Source organism: Erpetoichthys calabaricus, chromosome 4 (genome assembly GCF_900747795.2).
Source record: "Erpetoichthys calabaricus chromosome 4, fErpCal1.3, whole genome shotgun sequence".
In the NCBI taxonomy this organism is placed as follows: domain Eukaryota; kingdom Metazoa; phylum Chordata; class Cladistia; order Polypteriformes; family Polypteridae; genus Erpetoichthys; species Erpetoichthys calabaricus.
The window spans coordinates 316,037,595-316,057,984 of NC_041397.2; the positions used below are offsets into that span (position 1 = coordinate 316,037,595).

At 40.4% G+C, this 20,390-nt stretch overlaps 2 protein-coding genes across 8 annotated transcripts in view; one reads left to right on the forward strand and one right to left on the reverse strand.

The window, feature by feature from the left end:
* Positions 1 to 20,390, forward strand: part of LOC114641108 (CD276 antigen homolog) — a 722,545-nt gene that overhangs the window by 54,531 nt on the left and 647,624 nt on the right. The gene's annotated exons all lie outside the window — the stretch shown is intronic.
* The window catches only part of LOC114641109 (CD276 antigen homolog), a 745,815-nt gene continuing 732,129 nt past the window's right edge, over positions 6,705 to 20,390 (reverse strand). For both annotated transcript variants that reach the window (XM_051926025.1, XM_051926022.1), the window contains exons 4-5: positions 10,584 to 10,732; positions 6,705 to 6,806 (exon numbers count right to left, since the gene is read on the reverse strand). In XM_051926025.1, the coding sequence (XP_051781985.1) occupies positions 10,593 to 10,732 (140 nt within the window). In that variant the 3' untranslated portion in view covers positions 6,705 to 6,806; positions 10,584 to 10,592. The remainder of the gene's footprint in view (positions 6,807 to 10,583; positions 10,733 to 20,390) is intronic.

Consider the following 20,390-nt stretch of genomic DNA (forward strand, 5'->3'; position numbering starts at 1 on the left):
GGGACATTTGTATCTATCCCATAGGCAGCTCCTGTAAACAGATTTCCACACTCAATATGAATTGCGATCCTATGGTTTACCCACTTTTATTCCCTTATGGAGACATTGGTTGGCACAAAGATTTACAACATGTTCCCGATAAAAGAACTGCCAAGCGAATAAGGCTCACTCAATGCCAATTTTACGCATACAGATTAGCAATGAGGAATACATGTAGTATTTTGCACTCCAGCGGCAAACTATTCCAACAGTACGTCGTAGATGCGTATGTTAAAACAGAGGGCGCGCGTCTCAACTTTCTCAGATTAGATCAACAAGATCTGCGCGTGGAACAATAAAAAGGACTAACAGTCACACTGCAACCAAACGCTGAAAATAACAACGTACGTGTAGGCAAAATGATCATATTACCGTCCACATTTCCAGGAAGTCCAAGATACATGCAACAAAACTATCAGGATGCCATGGCCATAGTACGTAAATTCGGATAGCCTGATTTTTTTATCACTTTCACATGTAATCCTGCTTGGCCGGAAATTCTACATGCACTGTCGGTACCCAAAGACCAGAGCACAGACCTGATAACAGTCTTCAGCCACGGTCAGTTGTACGTGGCTTTTTTAGGGTCAGATCTTTCGACTCATTATCTGTCTTCTCCACCAAAACACTTATTCACAACTGCGTCTTTCAAGAAGTATTTATTTCTTCTTGATTTCTGAATTCCTTTCTCACCGTTTTCCATTCCTATTCTTACACGGCGGGCGTCGGCTAGTTACTAATATGATACAACAAAGGGAACAAACAATGGAAGCAGAGAGAGGACATCCAATATCGATATTATTTTTTAATTGTCTCCTCGAGATAACAGACTAATTTTATCGAGATGCTGAGAAAATGAAAATTAGTTTTCTTGAGATAACGGAATAATTTTATCACGATCTTGAGAAAACAAAACTTAACCTTTGCTCCTGTCATCAGGCTAGTTTAGATTGTGACGCCTATAAAGCTGAAGCTTTGCTAACCATCTTCTTAAATGTTAGATACAATTATTTCATAATTTTGAGAAAACAAGATCTTATGTTTTATCGAGATCTCAATAAAATGATTCCGTTATCTTGAGAAAACAAAGTTTGTTTTCTCGAGATCTCGATAAAATTAGTCTATTATCTCGAGGAAACAATTAAAAAAAAATAACGATATTGCTTCTGTAGTCGAGGATCGGACCGCCAAGGTCCCCGCCTTCGGCCACCACCCAACTCACACTGCACCCGACCTACTTAGCCCCTCCCACGTTGGACCCACGTTGCCTCTTCGGGCTGTGCCCGGCCGAGCCCCATGGGAGCAAGCCCGGCCACCAGGCGCTCGCCATCGAGCCCCACCTCCAGGCCTAGCTCCAGAGAGGGGCCCCGGTGACACGCGTCCGGGCAAGGGAAAACGTCGTCCAAAGTTTTTATTCATCATAGGAGGTTGTTTTGAACTGCACTTTGTCTCATCCCTCTCCTAGGAACAGTTTACCTTGGGTGGCCCTATCAGGGGCATAAAGCCCCAGACAACAGAGCTCCTAGGATCACTGGGACATGCAAACCCCTCCACCACGATAAGGAGACCCCGGGGAAGACCCAGGACATGCTGGAGAGACTATGTCTCCTGGCTGGCCTGGGAATGCCTCAGGATTCTCCCGGAAGAGCTAGAAGAAGTGGCCGGGGAGAGGGAAGTCTGGGTATCTCTGCTCAAGCTGCTGCCCCCATGACCCGACCTCAGATAAGCGGAAGAGGATGGATGGATGGATGGATAACGATATTGCACATCCTCTCTCGGCTTCCGTAGCAAACTGCACAAAGAAAGGGTGAAGTATAATGAAATTAACAAAACAGAGCTCAGCATTTAAATCTATAGCAAAAATAGAAATATTTCTGAATGTCTTACAAATGTAAAGATCATGCTGCTGTGCTTTTCTGAACGTAGAATAAAAGAAAAATAAAAAACAGCTAATTAAATGAGCTCAGTATATTCAAAAACCTGCAGAGACAGAGGGTCTCCAGCACCGCGTTTGGGAATCCCTGCATCAACACAATATTGAACCGTTTCACATTACATATATTTAGCGATGAGTAAATGAAGCCTCATGAAGCTTTGAGGCTTTCTTTCTATTTGTGCCGATAAAGATTCGAAGCTTTGAAGCCTCAGCCCCAGTATGAACAGCGACATCTGGTGGTTAACTGAGGTCAAGGCAGGCTCTCAGTGAAGCAGCACTCCCTGTTTCAGTCTCACATAACCAGTAAAATGTCTGAAAAGTCTGTTCATTTTATTCTGCTAAGGTCCTTGTCCATTTATACTACCCCTGCTCGTTTTGCTCGCCACCGCCAGGTTTGGTTTGCCGGATATACAATTTAAAGAGATTATTATTTTCATGGGAATTGTTACATATGCATTATTTTCACTTTTACTTTAAAACTTTGTGAAAACAATACTTGTCCTTTATTTCTGGCGCTGGGGGTGGTTAAATCTCTTTCTCGCAGGACGTTTAATGCTGCTCATGTTGTGTGTGTGGGGGGGCAGTGGGGTGGCTGAACGTATGCTAAGGAGAAGCAGTCGGATTATCTGCTGGCTTGCTGCTGTTCTTCTTGTTGCTTGTCGTTGTTTTAAAGGCTGGGAGCACATGAAGTGTGTCTGCCAAAAGCATTCCAACAACTGCTAGGTTAGATGTCCGTGTACTTGTTTTAAAATGTTGTCTCACTGCCTTGTCTTTTGTGACGTTAAAGTGTCTCTCACGGTACATCAAATTGTCTTCCGAGAAGATCACGTCTCATCTCCCTAGTCTCCCTCCCAAGATTTTTTTTTAATAACAGAGATTTGAATTTTGAACACCGTTTTCCGCTGTTAGTTGCCATCCGTCACTAAAGCTCTCCGTATCTGCTGTGAGGATGTTTTTCAGCGGCAGGGACTGGGAGACTAGTCGGGATAAAGGGAAAGATGACTGCAGCAATGTACAGAGACATCCTGGATGAAAACCTGCTCCAGAGCGCTCATGACCTCAGACTGGGGCGACGGTTCATCTTTCAGCAGGACAACGACCCTAAGCACATAGCCAAGATATCAACAGAGTGGCTTCAGGACAACTATGTGAATGTCCTTGAGTGGCCCAGCCAGAACCCAGACTTGAATCCGATTGAACATCTCTGGAGAGATCTTAAAATGGCTGTGCACCGACACTTCCCATCCAACCTGATGAAGCTTGAGAGGTGCTGCAAAGAGGAATGGGCGATACTGGCAAAGGATCGGTGCGCCAAGCTTGTGGCATCATATTCAACAAGACTTGAGGCTGGAATTGCTGCCAAAGGGGCATCGACAAAGTATTGAGCAAAGGCTGTGAATACTTATGGACATGGGATTTCTCAGTTTTTTTATTTTTAATAAATTGGCAAAAACCTCAAGTAAACTTTTTTCACGTTGTCATTATGGGGTGTTGTGTGTAGAATTCTGAGGGAAAAACTGAATTTAATCCATTTTGGAATAAGGCTGTAACATAACAAAATGTGGAAAAAGTGATGCGCTGGGAATACTTTCTGGATGCACTGTAGATAGATAGATAGATAGATAGATAGATAGATAGATAGATAGATAGATAGATAGATAGATAGATAGATAGATAGATAGATAGATAGATAGATAGATAGATAGATAGATAGATAGATAGATGTGAAAGGCACTATATGATAGATAGATAGATAGATAGATAGATAGATAGATAGATAGATAGATAGATAGATAGATAGATAGATAGATAGATAGATAGATAGATAGATAGATAGATAGATAGATAGATAGATAGATAGATAGATAGATGTGAAAGGCACTATATGATAGATAGATAGATAGATAGATAGATAGATAGATAGATAGATAGATAGATAGATAGATAGATAGATAGATAGATAGATAGATAGATAGATAGATAGATAGATAGATAGATAGATAGATAGATAGATAGATAGATAGATAGATAGATAGATACTTTATTAATCCCAAGGGGGAAATTCACATACTCACATTCTCACATTTTCTTCATGGCTGGTGCTCCATCATGCTGGATTGTTCATTGTTGGTCACCAAACTGTTCTTGGATGGTTGGTAGAAGTTGCTCTCTGAGGATGTTCTGGTCCCATTCTTTATTCATGGCTCAGGATTGGGGCCCCACCAGTGCAGAGGTTGCTCAAGAATGGCAGCATGGTGGAGCACCGGGTCACAACGAAAAAGTGGTAACTATGTGGCTCGGGGAACAAAACATCGACATTTGGGGTCCATGGCCAGGAGACTCCACAGACCTTAATCCCATTGAGAATCCTCAAGAGGTGGGTGGACAAACGAAAATCCACCAATTTTAATTATGCAGGAATGGGCAGCTGCCATCAATCGGGATTAGGCCTAGAAGTTGATTGCCAGCCTGCCAGGGTGAATTAAGAGGTCTTGAAAAAGAAAGAAGGGCCAACACTGCAAATATGAACTCTTTGCATAAACTTCATGGAATTGTCAATAAAAGCCTTTGGAACTTATTAAATGTTTGTAATTCTAGTTTAGTCTATCACAGGAACATCTGACAAAAAGATTTAAAATCACTGAAGCAGAAACTTTGTAAAAACCAACACTTGGGTGATTCTCAAAACTTTTGACAACGACTGTATACTGCTCTCAGCCAGTATTCAGACTTGAATTACCACAGTGCCATCTCATTCATCAGCACTGCTCATATCGATGAACACATCAATGGTCAACATTACTGAGTTAATAGGTAAAACTGTTAATCCACATTTGTTTTCAAAATGGATATCTTCCCATGTTTATGGCCCATGTGACTTCTTTAAAGAAACATTTTCTCTTTTTGTTGGTCTCTTGAATGCCTCGGTTCCTTTCTGCTATGGGTCCTTGGAGACGATAGTTGGGTTTTGTTCTGTACACTTGAAGTAGACAGAGTTGTGTAGTGCTCAAGTGTAAAAATGGTATTAAACTAAAACTGCTAGAAAGTGCAGGGGAGAAAACACACTTCACAATTTCAGGTAGGATACACCCTACTTGGTAATAATTTCTCCACATATAGGCCTACAGAAAGCATATACCTGCGTATACACCCATTCAAAAATTCGACATTTAAATTGTTTTTTTTTGTTGTTTATATCTTCTTGCCTCCTTCAATCTCACATCAGTTTCTCAGACGTATCGAATTTTGTTGCAGCAGCACAGTTACCAATTTCTTTCACTACTTCAATGACATTTAATTTAAAACCAACTTCATATTTTCTTTCGATTGAACACTCCATCGTAGATAAGGGATGTTCTTACAATAAAGGTGTATGAGGGTGTGAGATATAAAAAAACACAAAACAGTGCAAACGTCACTTTGGAATAGTTTGGGTATTACCGTGTGGTCACGTAGGCACAATAGAGAGAAAAAGGGGTTAGGAGCCCACACTGATACAGCGCATTGCAGCACCCACATAGAAAAAAAGGCCGTGTGCTCCGTGGTTACTCTCTCAGGTGGGCAGGCGTTAGCATATCATAATCTCTACAATCAATAGCGTGAGTTTTCCACATTCGAGTTATACGACCGACATTATAAAATACCAGAAACCATACGGTAAAATCAAGTCCTGACTTATCTGCGGGAGAACTTATCTGCGAGTATATACGGTACGTGATATGACAGAAGTAGGTAGATATTGTTCAGCTTTAAACTTTAAGTCAGAGACCTGTAGATTTTCTGATTCATATTGTCATCAGGGAAAAGTAGCGCTTCTTCCCAAAGAAGAGGCATATCCGCGAGAATTAAAAGATTTGTTATTTGGTGAAAATGAAATCCACATACGCGAGTGGCAGAGATACAAAGTGGCTGGCATATAGTGCCCGCCTGAGCGAAGCAAGCAGGGTGAAGTGTCCCCTAGTAAAATCCTAATGAAAATCCATTTTAATTTCAGATTATAATGTAACAAAACAGGACAAACACCTAGGGGAATGAATACTTTCACAAGGCACTGTAACACAAGGAGAAACACTACACACAAATGGAGAGTCAACAGAAAATCATAAATTAAGGGCTAACTGTAAAGTGGAATGTTTAAAACTGCATTATGTATAAAAAGTCTAAAAGCAGAACCTGACCATATGCAGGTAGTAACTACTACAAGCAGCTATTAAGCCAGGCAGTTCTGGATTTGTAGGGGTGATATAAATTCACTGTTTTCTGAAAATATCAATGTCAAGCTCCTACAGAATTGTTAATCACTGGAAGATCACCAAAAGTCCTGTCTCACAAATTCCACAGTTTGGTGTTGCCTTTCATCATATGCATTTTCTAGAGCAAGCATCTGCAAGTCGTGGGCATGTGATTACGAGACTCAGAATGTAAAGCTAATACGGTCTAATCTTTTTAAATCCTTACTCTTTTATAAACAGCGATTGTCTGAGTAAATCACCAACTGGACCATTGGGAAGATGTTTTTGCATCCATTGTGACTACACAGCATAAAAAGCAGTAATACCTTGAATGTGAATGCATTTGCCACTTTGTGCTTTTTATTCCTTGAAGTATGGCTGTGTGTGCTTTAATCGTGCCACCCTGATAGAGAATCTATTTTTTTACTGCTAATCATATTTTGTTTCTATTAAAAAAATAACATTTTCCCCTCAAATCTAATTTAATCAGATAGAAATTGTAAAAGTTTCAAATTATATGATTTAATGAACAAAAAACATTAAACTAAATGATATAGTATATGAAAATGCTAACTAAGTTGTCTTCTTTATCTTCTGATCTGAAAATTAAGACAAGAAAACTAGTTAGGGGTACTGCAGTCTGACTTCAAAAATGAAATTCAGTACATTAAATATGAAATAATTGGGACTTAAAACCAAACAGGAATAATCTGTAATGTTCTGTAACAAAAACACAAAAATATAATCATAAATTAAAAAAAAAAGTAGAGAGGCAAATCCTGAAAATTAAACTATACACAGGGGATTGAGGAAGTCTTCAGACCCCTTTACTTCCTGCTCACTTTATTGTTTTGGAGATTTAATTTTAAAGGATTAATTTGACATTTTCCCCATCAATCTAAACCCCATAAACCATAATGACAGAGTAAAGAGGTTTTCAGAAAGTTTTGCAAATTTATAAGGAAAAACAAAAATGGAAATATCTTTACTTGTAGAAGCATTCTGACCATTTGCTGTGACCTTCTAAATTGTCCTCATGCGCCTCCTGTTTGCATTAATTCTCCTTGAGATATATCCAGAACTTGATTGCATTCCACCTGTGGCAAACTGAACTGATAGATGTCCATACTAACTCCCTCTGTCGAGCTCCAGTGATGCCTGATAAACTACTTAAATGTGCTTTGGAGAAATGCCATCTATCAGCAACTCCATCATGGCACAAGATCTTGTGCATAAACGGAGCATATGCACACAAATGTTGTGTGCACCCAATTCCATGCTCACATTGCAATATATTAAAACTAAACATGGCGTAAAGCCACGCACAGTTTCACACCAGCCTCAGACCTTGCGTACACATGTTTTCTGCTCAGTTTTGCAAATTGGAGGCACCCAGCATCAAAGCAGTGCTACTGTTCAGTGTGGTCTCCCTTTTTTGAGATTAGCATCAATGACGTGGGTTTATCAAATGCACTGAAATTAATTGCATATTGTCTACAAATGTAATTCATTTGATTGTAATCATTCTTTAACAATATAATGGTGAACAAAATGAACAAGCTATTCCAAATACCATAGCTGGTTTAGCGTTGTTACTCTCAGTGCACCACTCAGAGTATTTTAACTCACTACATCTAACTGTGGACTCACAGCTCTACAGTGGGTTGTGTCGAGAGCACAGAGAAATATTGTGATACAGCTTCCAGGTGTAGGAGGACATTTATAGCACATGCTGTATAAAGAAAGCCACCAACATCTGCGTGAATTTCTACTCAGCCATGAACACAGTCTATTTGAGCTTTTCCCATCCGGCAAATGCTTCACAGCCTTTTCTGCAGGGACCTCGCAGTTCAGAAACAGTTTCGTCCTAAGAGATCTAAACGCACTCAATTAGTCCATCAAGTGCTCCCGGTAGAACTAATTATACTTATAAATAAAATTACCACACTTTAAACTTGAACTACAACTGTAATATTGCACAACTTGAGCCACTTTATGAACCATCTGCATTATCTGCACCGTATGTACATGTATATTGTACTTATGCTTTCATATTGTATATTTTTCATTATTATTTATCATATTATTATTATTGCTATTTTATGGGAAAATAAATTTTTTTGGAGGATTTGCATATTGAATCTCATTGTATCATACAATAACAATAAAGGAATTCAATTGAGTTCAATAGAAGAGAGCATGTATTACAGATGATGAAGACTGGCTTTTAAGTCAAGTTAGATTTCCAAGAGCTATCATATTTGAACTGTGTGCTGTTAGAATACTAGCATTCATACTTGATATCATTTTTATGATAAAATCCACTAAAGTATGCATATTACATTTAACAGATAAATTGTTAACTTTATATAAATAATGTATACTGTTAAAAATTAAATATGTGAGGGTACGATGGTGCAGCAATAGCAATGAGCTGGCACCCCTTTCAGGGATTGTTCCTGTCACACGCTTGATGTTTGCTAGGACTGGCCCAAACCTGGATGGATGGAATAATTAAACATGTAAATGAAGATTTTTCAGTGTTTCATAACAGTTTTTAAGAATCGGCACTCTAAACTTACAGCTGATTTTATATTTGTTACAGAGCTCATTGATCTACCCTGGTCAACTGTAAGTGCTATTATTGTGAAATAGAAGCATCAAAGAGCAATAACTGCTCAGCCATGAAGTGGTAAACCATGCGAACTTACACAGCATGATAGCCGAGTGCTGAAGTGCATAAAACTAGGCGTCTTCTCATTAGCACAAAATTTGAGTACTGGGAACTTCATGAAATGGGTTTACTTAGCTGAACAGCTGCATGCAAGTCTAAAATCACTATGTGCAATGCCAAGCGTCTGCTGAAGTGTTGTAAAGCATGCTGCCATTGGATTCTGGTGCAGTGGAAAAGTAGAGTGATGACTTATGCTTCACTATCTGTCAATCTGTGTGGGCCAATCTGGGTTTGGCAAAATGCCAGGAAAACACTACTGTCTGGATTGTATAGTACCCACTGTAAAACTTGTAGAATAAAGGATCATGGCAGGGTTTGGGATAGGCTCCTTTGTTCCAGTGAAAGAAGGGTCTTGGTAGCGCTGCAGCAGACAGAGGCATTTAAGACAATTGTATGCTTCCAACTTTGTTGAAGATCCTTTTAGTCCCTACATGACTGTGCTTCTTTGGACTGTGCCAGGTCCATAAAGATATGGAAGAACTTTAGTGGCCTTGATACAGCCCTGACCTCAACCCTATTGAACATTTCAAGAACATACTATGGAGAAAAGTATATAGACACCTGACTATCACACCTATATAAGCTTGGTGAACATTCTCATTCCAAGACCATCTGCATTAATATGGAGTTGGCCTAGCAATGTGGCTAAAACAGCTTGCTCTTTCCTTTCCAGAAGTTTTCAAGTGTGTCTGTAGGACATTTTCCCATTCAGCCAAAACAGAATCTGTGTGGTCAGGTACTGGTGCTGGACAAGAAGACCTTGCTCACAATCAGCATTCTAATTTATCCCAAAGGTGTTCGGTAGGGTTAGGATCAGGGCTCTGTGCAGGCCACTCAAGTTCCTCCATGTGCCCTGACTTTATACACAGGGGCACAGTCATGCTGGAACATAAAAAGGACTTCCCAAGCTGAAGTGCACAATTGTCTAAAATGCATTTGTAAGCCACAGTATTAACAGGACCCTTCACTGGCACCAAAGGACTTAGCTCCAAACCCTACCATGATCCCTCTTCTACCAGACTTTACACTAGATACTGTTAATTCCAGAAGGTAGCATTTTCCTGGCATCTACCAAACACAGATTGGTGCATCAGACAGATAATGAAGTGTGAGTCATCATTCTAAAGAACAGTAATCTTAAGTGCAGCCATTGAAAGCTATGAAGCTCCCAATGCATAGGTCTAGTGCTGACTTTGTTCCAGAGGCAGATTGGCCCTCTGTTGTGAGTAATGCCACAGAGGACAGACCATTTTCACACACTTCAGCACTCAACAACCTCGCTGTGTGAGTTTGCGTTATGTACCACTTCATGGCTCCTTGACACTTCTACTTCACAATAATAGCATTAATTGTCCCAAGCTAGATTTCGCAGAACAGAAGTTTCGTGCTCTGATGTGTGGCATACTATGACAGTGCAATGTTTAAAGTAACTAAACTCTTCAGTCTGTCAGGAGAGACTGCATGGCTAGGCGCTTGATTTTATGCATCAGTTAACAATGCAACACATGAATTTAAACATTTGGAGAGGAATCCACACGCTTTTTGGCCATATCCTGTATCACACAATTTACAATTGCGTACTGTTATACAGTATATATCATTCAAGTTATTATTATCTGCTGTACCTTTAATAACAACTTACGTCTGACACTCATCCCACAAGATGGAGTAGAAATGATGAAGAAATGAGGAATGCAACATATTTCTGTGGAATTAAATTCACAGCAGTGTTTCCAGGTTCTTCTCCTGAACTCTTGGTTTTTTCAGTGACTACAGGAGAAGCTTCAGGTTCTATGACACAAAAAATATATAAATAAAGAAATAAATAAGTATATGACAGGATTGTACATTATACAACATCATTTAAAATTATAAAGTACCCCTAAAATATGGAAAGCAGTATCATCCCCTGGTAATACACAAATAGTGCATCAATGCATCTTACAGTTGCATACAGCAGTGTTTCTCAAAGTGAGGTTTGTGATACATGTCAAGTAAAGGTAAGTAATTCATAAATATCACATACACTTGATGTATACAGGAGAAAGGAGGGTGAAATGACACCTTTTATTGGCTAACTAAATAGATTACAAATGCAAGCTTTCAAGGCAGCTAAGGCCCCTTCATCAGGGAAGGTGGAATACAGAAAGTGAAAAATACTCTAGATTATATCGGGACAGCAAAGTGATTTTTTTCTTTCATCTTAACAAACTTTTTGTTCAGATGTTAGCAAAATTAATAAACCTTAGATGAATTAACCCTGAAAGAAGAGAACAATGAACTAATAAAATGTAGAGATAAGATAACCATCACTAGAGAAAGTCCTGTAAGGTTTTTTTGAAGTTCATTGTCTGTAAGATAGGCCTCTGATGTAGTCAGCTGGTCAATCAGTCTGTTAGTCCACATATCTGGTCATAAAACTCTTGTCTCTATTCAGACCATTTGTAGAGTATTGAATTTAAGCATAAGTTTGTATTCCCATTGATCAATGGCCATGAGTACCATTCACAGAGAGTTGGGGAATGGCTGCAATCACCGCATTGTAAGATGGTGAGAGATGTACCCTTAGGCACCCTCTTCGTTTCAGAGATGGTTGTTCTTTTTTCACATAAATGGCCTCCTTGACTCCTCGCTCAAACCAGCATTCCTCCCTGTCCAGGATATGCACATCTTCATCACTGAAAGAGTGACCACTGTCCTGTAGGTGTAAATAGACTGCGGAGTCCCGGCCTGACGAGGTTGCTCTTCTGTGTTGTGACATCCGCTTCGCCAGTGGTTGTGTGGTTTCCCCGATGTATGATTCACGGCAATCCTCTTGGCACTTAAATGTCTGTGCCGGGGTACCCGGTCCTTGGGGTGGACCAATTTTTGCCGTAGCGTGTTTTGGGGTTTAAAAGCCAACAAGACCTGGGGCCTCATGTATAAATGGTGCGTATGCACAGAAATGTTGGTACGAACGTTTTCACACTCAAATCGCGATGTATTAAACCTAAACTTGGCGTAAAGCCACGCATATTTCCACGGTACCTCATACCCTGGCGTACACAATTTCTCCGCTCGGTTTTGCAGACTGGCGGCACCCAGCATCAAAGCAGTGCTACTGTTCCTGTGTGGTCACCCTTTCTTTCTTAGATCCACATTCCTGACGCGGCTTTATAAATACACTGAGCTTAAGGGCTATTTATATTGATTTGCATATTCAAAGAGGCGTAATTCTGGGAGGAGTTGGGGTGGGACAGAAGGCGCGTGCACGTGCGTTACCTTTCACGCTGATCGGGATTTATGTAGCGGAAGAACGTGAAAGTTTGCATACATACAAATTCCTGCATCTGGATTTTTCTATGCGTACACACATTCCCGCTTTTGTGCTTACGCCACGTTATAGTGTGAGTTCTACGCACGCCGTTATACGTGAGGCCCCGGGTGTTTGGAAAAAATGCGTCTCAGCTGTTCCGATATTCCTGACACATAAGGGATCACCAAAGGTTTTCACTTAGGCAGTGGTTGTCCTTCCTCTCTCCTGGATTGCTTAGAGTGTTCTTTAGGTGTTTTCCCTGCTTTAACAAAAGTCCAGCTGGGATAACCACATTTTCTCAGGGCCTTTTTGATATGGTGTTCTTTTGCTTCCCTAGCCACTGTGTCTGTGGGTATGATGTTTGCTCTGTGTTGTAGAGTCCTGATGACACCTATTTTGTGCTCTAGTGGATGGTTTGATGGAGTCAAACCTTAAATACTGATCCATATGCGTTGGTTTATGGTACACATCAACTTTCATATGTCCTCCATTGCTGATGGAAATTTCACAATCTAAGAAAGCTAGCCTGTCACGTTTCATGTCCTCCCTGGTGAACTGGTTGTGTTTGTCCACTGAGTTGATGTGGTCAGTGAATTGTGGTACCTCCTGAGATTTGATTTTCACCCAGTTGTCGTCCACATACCTGAACCAATGGCTCGGTGGTGTTACAGGATAGGATGATAGCGTCCTCTATTCCACTTCTTCCATATACAGATTGGCCACAATAGGTGAAACTAAGGAACCCATGGCGCACCCATGTTTCTGCCTGTAGTACTGGCCTTTGTATATGAAATATGTGGATTGAAAACACAGTTCCAAGAGCAGACACACTTGGTCGAGGCTGAGAGTGGTCCTTTTTCTGAGTGTGGGGTAATCCAATAGTCTCTTATGGACCACCTCCACTGCTTCCGTAACTGGAACACAAGTGAATAGAGATGTAACATTATACAAGACCATAGTGTCATCTGCCTCCATAATGACATCTCTCACCTTCTCCACAAAATCCAAAGTGTTCTGAATATGGTGTTTTGAGCTGCCTACCAACGGGTTGAGGACAGCGGCCAGGAACTTTGAGATGTTACATGTAACCTGAATTGATCATGCAGACAATGGATCTTAATGGTGCATCCTGTTTATGTATCTTCGGTAAAGCATACAGACTTGGTGTAGCTTCTCCTGGGTATAATCTGTGGTATAAGGTCTGGTCAATAGCATTGTCATGCACTAACTGCTTGAGATAATCTATCACCTTTGTCCTGTAACCACTACCTGGATCTCATTTTAGGAGTTCATAAGTGTTTTTGTCACTAAGCAGAGACAAAAATTTTCTCATGATAGTCCATCTGGTTTAGCACCACTGTGCACCTCCCCTTGTCTGCCGAAAGGATGATGATGCTGTCGTCCTTACTAAGTGCCATGAGAGTCTTCCTCTCCTCAATACTGATATTGGGTGCAGGTGGCTTAGCATTGTTGACACATGCCAAAACTTTTATCAGCAGTTGCTCTGCTTCCACATTTGCTATGTTGTTATTTCTGATTGTTAGTCAATGGTGCTAGTTCAATCATTAGGCCAAGGTACTGTTTATAAGGTTGGAGAAACCTGCAGTCAAGTGAGACTGAGGAAGTCACTTGGATGAGTGATGAAACGTATCGGAAAAAAAAAAACTATGTCCAGATGAACTGAATCAACTTTCTAGAGTTTCCTTACCTGGATTATTGAGCATGCATTGAGACTTACATGACTTTCTCTAGTGATGGTTATCTTATCTCTACATTTTATTAGTTAATTGTTCTCTTCTTTCAGGTTTAATTCATCTAAGGTTTGTTAATTTTGCTAACATTTGAACAAAAAGGTTGTAAAGATGAAAGAAAAAATCACTTTGCTGTCCCAATATAAGTGAGAGTATTTTTCAATTTCTTTGTTACACCTTGCCTGATGAAGGGGCCTTAGCTGCCTCAAAAGCTTGCATTTGTAATCTATTTAGTTAGCCAATAAAAGGTGTCATGTCACCCTCCTTTCTCCTGTATCAATCTATGGCTAACACGGTACAACACTCTACTGCTATGGATACACTTGATGTACTAATGGTCTGGTTACTCTCTTCCTCTTTATTCTCTGTATTTTAAACAATTTCCACAAGATATAAAACTTGAATGCAAAATAATGACCTTTATTAAACCAACCAAAGCAGCATTACAAAACAAAGACTCCTTTCAGATAGCGCAACAGCATCAGCCTATCCCAGAAACCCTGTTTTCTGACAGCCAATCAAAATCTGACTAGCTGTCACCATGCGTCTCTCTGACTTGTACATCAGCTTTTAAACAACAATACAGCAATTTAAAAGCTTGACCTTTTTAACACAGTCTGAGACTCTCTGAACAATCCATGAGTATAAGCATAGAGACGTACATTTGTGCCAGTCACTCCCATGCTGTGAGCCAATAAAAATGAGTGTGAAGTCTTGAATCACCCATTTTGAATATCTAACTGTCAATCACTTATGACTCTGCTTAGCTCAGTCACATTGAAGCTAATTGGATAGATTGGAGAAAAAAGAAAACTTTTAAGTAATGGATAGATTTGTGGGTCAAGTGTCTATTTTGTGAAGCGAGGAAAAGTTAAGTTCACCTAAAAAGGGAAATATGATGATAATTAAATAGAGTTTGTCTTGTGAGTCCACATTTTCAGCACTAACTGCTATCAAGACAAAGTACAGGGCATGGTTGCATGTGGAGGACAACATCAGTCAGCCTATCAGCCATCACTCTCAGAACTGAGAAACTACGCAGACAAAGACAGAAGCGCAACCATCTCAAAGATTTACTAGGAGCTCGACTGAATATGCAAAAATGTGGTGTAGTGCAGTTCTAAATCTAAACAATGTGAAATGGTCTTTTACTTTAATACAAATGATAAAGCTCAAAGTGCTTTACAAGGTGAAGAAAGAAAAAATATAAAAATAAAATTAAATTAAAATCAAATTAAATTAAAAAGAAACTGTAACATAAACAAAATTGACATTGTTTAAAAGTAATAATATGCATCAAATAAAAATAAATTCTGACCCATATTTTCTCAAACGTTTTCTCTGAAATTGGATAAAAATGTATCTTCAGCACAAAAAAAGTTACTTCTCGTGTGCATGAGAAATTATCCTGTCACAAGATATTTTCACATATCATTAGATATTTTTGTGTGATAACAAGAAATTGTCAGTCAGTCATTGTCCAACCCACTATATTCTAACACAGGGTCGCAGGAGTCTGGTGGAGCCAATCCAAGCCAGCACAGGGTGCAAGGCAGGAACAAATCCCCGGGCAGGGCGCCAGCCCACCTCAGGGCACATTCACACACACACACACACCAAGCACAATTTCGGATCACCAATGCACCTAACCTGCATGTCTTTGGACTGTGGGATAAAACCGGAGCACCCAGAGGAAACCCACGCAGACACGGGGAGAACATGCAAACTCCACGCAGGGAGGACCCAGGAAGAGAACCCAGGTTCTCCTAACTGCAAGGCAGCAGCGCTGCACCACCCAACAAGAAATTGTTTTATTTTATTTTTTTTTGGGTCATATTTATTTAGAGGTTCCATAGAATTTGGTCATAGCTTAAAAAATGTACCCCACCCATTGAGTCTGAGGCTACTCCTTGACCATTAGGTTGCTTCCATTGACGGCTCAGAGAGCTTCATTTAAAAATTAAGATTTACTGTAAGCCTTCCTATGTTCCTCTGAGACACACTTTCCATTATGTCTGTAAAACTGAATCTATTTCAGCTTCTTCTTCCCCCCAAACACACCACCAAGGCACTTACTGTATTTCTATATGCTACTTGGACAAAAATAAAGTCAGTGGTGTCTTCTCAGATTCTTGATAACAATTCATCACTTGTTCATACACATTGTCCTTTTCATTCTGTGGAAGATGTGGATTTTCCACAATTGCCCTCACTTCATGATCCAGTCTATCATTGGCAATGGACTCAGAAAGTCTTCAGACCCCTTCGCTTTTTTCATATTTTTGTTATGTTGCAGACTTGTGCCAAAGTCATTTATATTCTTTTTTTTTCCAAGCAACCCTTAATACCCCCAAATGACAAAGCAAAAGACGGATTTTAGAATGTTTTGAAAAGTGTAAAGAAATAAAAAGCTGAACTATCCCATCGACACAAGTTTTTCAGAGCATTTAGTCATTACTTCATTGAGGCTCCTTTGGCAGTGACTGCAACTGGGAGTCACTCTTGGGTCTGATGAGAAAAGCTTTGCACACCTGGATTGAGGAAATTTCTGACATTCTTCTCTGTGGATATCAAAAAGGTCTGTCAGGTTGGATGGAGACCACAGCTGTTTCCAGGTTGTTCCAGCTATATTACATTGGGTTTAAGTTTGGGTGCTCACTGGGCCACTCAAGGATATTCTCAGAGCTGTCCCTGAGTCACTCCTGTATTGTCTTTAGCTTGTGCTTAGGGTCATTGTTCTGTTGGAAGCCCAGTCTCAAGTACATACTGTTCTGGAGCAGGTTTTCTTTAAGGATATCTCTCTTCTTTTCTCATTTTGCTTTTCCCTCAATGCTGACTTATCTCCCAGTCTCTGCCACTAAAAAACAGCCACACAGTATGATGCTGCCACCTCCATGTTCCACAGTTGAAATTTGCATTTTTCTAGTGATAAGATGTGCCTGGTTTCCTCCAGACATGACTCTAATCTTAGTTTCATCGCTCCAGAGAATCTTTTAATCATAGTCCCTGCCAACCCATGCCCTGTAGATGCCTTTTTTGCAATTTCCAAGCAAGTATCTTTTACTGAGGAGAAGCCTCTGTCTGGCCACTCTTCATAAAACCCAGATTGCCCTTCTGAATGTTTCTCTCATCTCCACACAGGTTCTCTTTAATCATTTAGAGTAAGCCTAAGGTTCTTGGTCACCTCTCTTACCAAGCCCCATATTCCTAAATTACGCAGTTTACTCAGGTGGCCAGCTTTAGAACAAACTGTGGTTGCTCCAAACTTCTTCCATGTAAGAAATATGAAGGCCAATGTGCTCTTGTGAACATTTATTGCTGTAGGCATTTCCTTAGATCTCTGACTCGACAAAATCCTGTCTCTAAACTCTGCAAGCAATTGCTTTGACCTCATGGCTTTAGATTTTGATCTGTTAGACATTGTTAGCCGTGGGACCACATATTGACAGATGTATGCCTTATGTAGTTCGGTCCAATTAACTGAAGTGTCCACAGGTGGACTACAAACAAGGTGTAGAAACATCTCCATGACAATCAATATAATGGGTCGCACATGTGTCAAATTTCAAGTGTCATAGGAATACTTTTGTCAACTTGAGATTTCAGGTTTTTTTTTTTTTGTTAATAAATTTTAAAAAAATCCTAAAATCCAGGTTTCACTTTATCATTCTGGGGTTTTAAGTGCTTGATATGAGGAAAAATTATTTTAGAACAAGGCTGCAGCATAACAAAATGTGGAAAAAAGTGAAGGGAATCGACTGTATGTTGGATTTTGTTGAAGGATGTGATTTTAACTGGTCTATACATTTTTGAGACACTAAATACATTTTAGCAGACTTGTTAGAAGAATAGGTGGAATCAAGTGGGTGGTCTGGGGTACCTTGTGCATCCTAACATTTTGTGACAGTGACGCAACCCCGCCGCACTACATGTCCTGCTTCAACAGCGCCTTTCCAGCCCCATCACACAGTAGAGTGTCCGTTGGCCATAGAAAACTCATCACCGTGACAAGTTCACTCACAGCTCTCCATGTAGAGCATCCCTCTGCCAGTGACCGATCACTGAAAGGGGGCGGGGGGGGGCTTATTTTAATTCGGCCAATGACCTGGCCCAATTTCTCTTTGTCTCCACTCCTCCAGAATGGTCCAATCCCGATCACAAATCAGCAGCCGTGAGACCAACCTGACGAGGAGGATTATCAGTACCTGGACTGAAGGAGGGAGCCGAGGCAGAATGACTAATGAAGTCACTGCTTGCTTGCAGTGTTTGTGTGCCATAGAGTGGTAGCTCCCGCTTCAATAAATACGCTTGCTGTTCCTGTTTGAAGGCTGTTAATAAAGCTGATCGTTCTGAAGATTGAGACCCAGCCTCATGTTTTTGGGTGTAAGAGAGTGTCTCACGTATCACAATTTGTACTAAAATAAATCCTAAAAATCCCTCAGAAATTATTTTTACAGCTTCAGGTAATGTAAAGATGCTAATAATTACCAAATACACTAATTAAATCTGTCTATTTTAACTTGCATATTTTTATACAGTATTTTGTCTATTGCATGTTTGAACTTGTTGGCAAAACAGACCCTCTGTCGTCAGTACAGCATGCCTGTGCTTCATACTCAAAAGTCCTGCATGTACAAACAGTGGCATGGCAGTCTGAGCAACTCCTGACAACACCGTTACAAAATATTTAAGGAAGAATGTGATATCTGTCTCTTTTATTAACTCTTTGATAGCTGAATATTTTTTCCAAAAAACTGAGTTTTCTGAAAAGCACATAAAGCAATTGTTTCACACATAAGTCAATATAAAACATCTGTTGCTATGTGCTGTGGCTGCTGTTGGCGCATGTTCAGCATCTCAGTGAGTGTGTGGGGGCACCTCGGTGGTCAGCAGGGATGCATGGTGAGCCAGCTGCCTGGCTGTCTCCACACAGCAGGTGGGTGGCGGTCGCAGTGTGACACAATCTGGTTTGTACCTCTTGTCATCATAAGTGGTGGTCCTCCCAGGCAAATACTGCTGTAGGCACATCAGCTACACGAAAGTGTTCACCACCACGATCAGCTAGGGACCGATCAGATGCTGGTACCTCACTTTCGTTTTTGATATCCATCTCCAGATCACTTGCTTCAAACTCGGAGTCCAACGAGTCAGAATCATATTCAACGAAATTACGTAAAGCGTCCACGGAGTATTTTGCTTTGCACATTCACTATAGTCTCTCGCCAGATGTCGGTACCATTTTAGAGGTTGTTTGCTCTTTGCTACCCATGCATGTGTAGGGAATCGAGGTTTAAAGGTGGAGTGGTGGCTGTGAGGCTAGGGATCTGCACTGGCAATCGGCAGGTTGCTGGTTCGAATCCCATAAAATGCCAATATGGACTTTGCTCTGTTGGGCCCTTGAGCAAAGCCCTTAACCTGCAATTGCTGAGCGCTTTGAGTAGTGAGAAAAGCGCAATATAAATGCAAAGAATTATTATTATTAAAGCCATGTAACTTTCCTTCTAGCAAAGAGAGTCAAACTAAAACATAAGAGTAAGTTTTGTTGCAGTTTACAGCTGATTACCGTCCTCTACTCCTGAATTTTGACAAAAGTCTACATCAGCCCTAAAAGAGTTAAGTCAATAAAATATTAAAAATGCTCCAACTTTCAAAACAGATAATCCAATCCCTAAACCCAAATGCTCTCAAATGTTATGCCATGTGTACATTTTCTAAAACTTAAGAAAGCACTTATTTTGCCACGAGTACAATAAGTAGATAAACACGCATCAATTCTTCAGATTGTTAATTTGCTGCCAGGTGAGAGGAAGACTTCCTTTTACTGAGTTTAGAGTGCGAGTGACACTTGGGACCAATGCTTTTAGTGTTCTATACAACCCAAGTGATGCTCAGGTCTAACCTAAGGAGGTCAACTCTTCTTTTGTATTGTGTAAAGCACTTTGAGCAGCATTCCTTGTATTAAAATATGCTATAGAATTAAATGTTGTTGTTGTTGTGCAATCAGCATCTGTAATTCAGTCATCTCCTTCCTTGTACTGGGTGGCGTCACATTTGTGCCGGTTAAAGGCATTTTTCCCATCCTGAACTGGCTTCGTGAATTTGACTTTGACATGTCCATTAATCAATGGAAGGGGGTGCCTGGCAGTCCTTGAGTCAGGGGACAGACGATGGACAACACAGCCCTCAACAAAAAAGGAGCTCCTCAGTCTGTTACTACAGGATCTGATTGCCCTATATCACTTTCCTGATGGTAATGGGTCAAATAGATGAATTCCTGGATGTGTTGTGTCCCTATCAAGGGCCCATTCTTTGTTCCTCAGTTGACTAGTGTAAACACTGTTGAGGTTTGGGAGGACAACCCCAATGAAGCATTGGGCAGCTTTCACCACCTAAACGAGGTTAT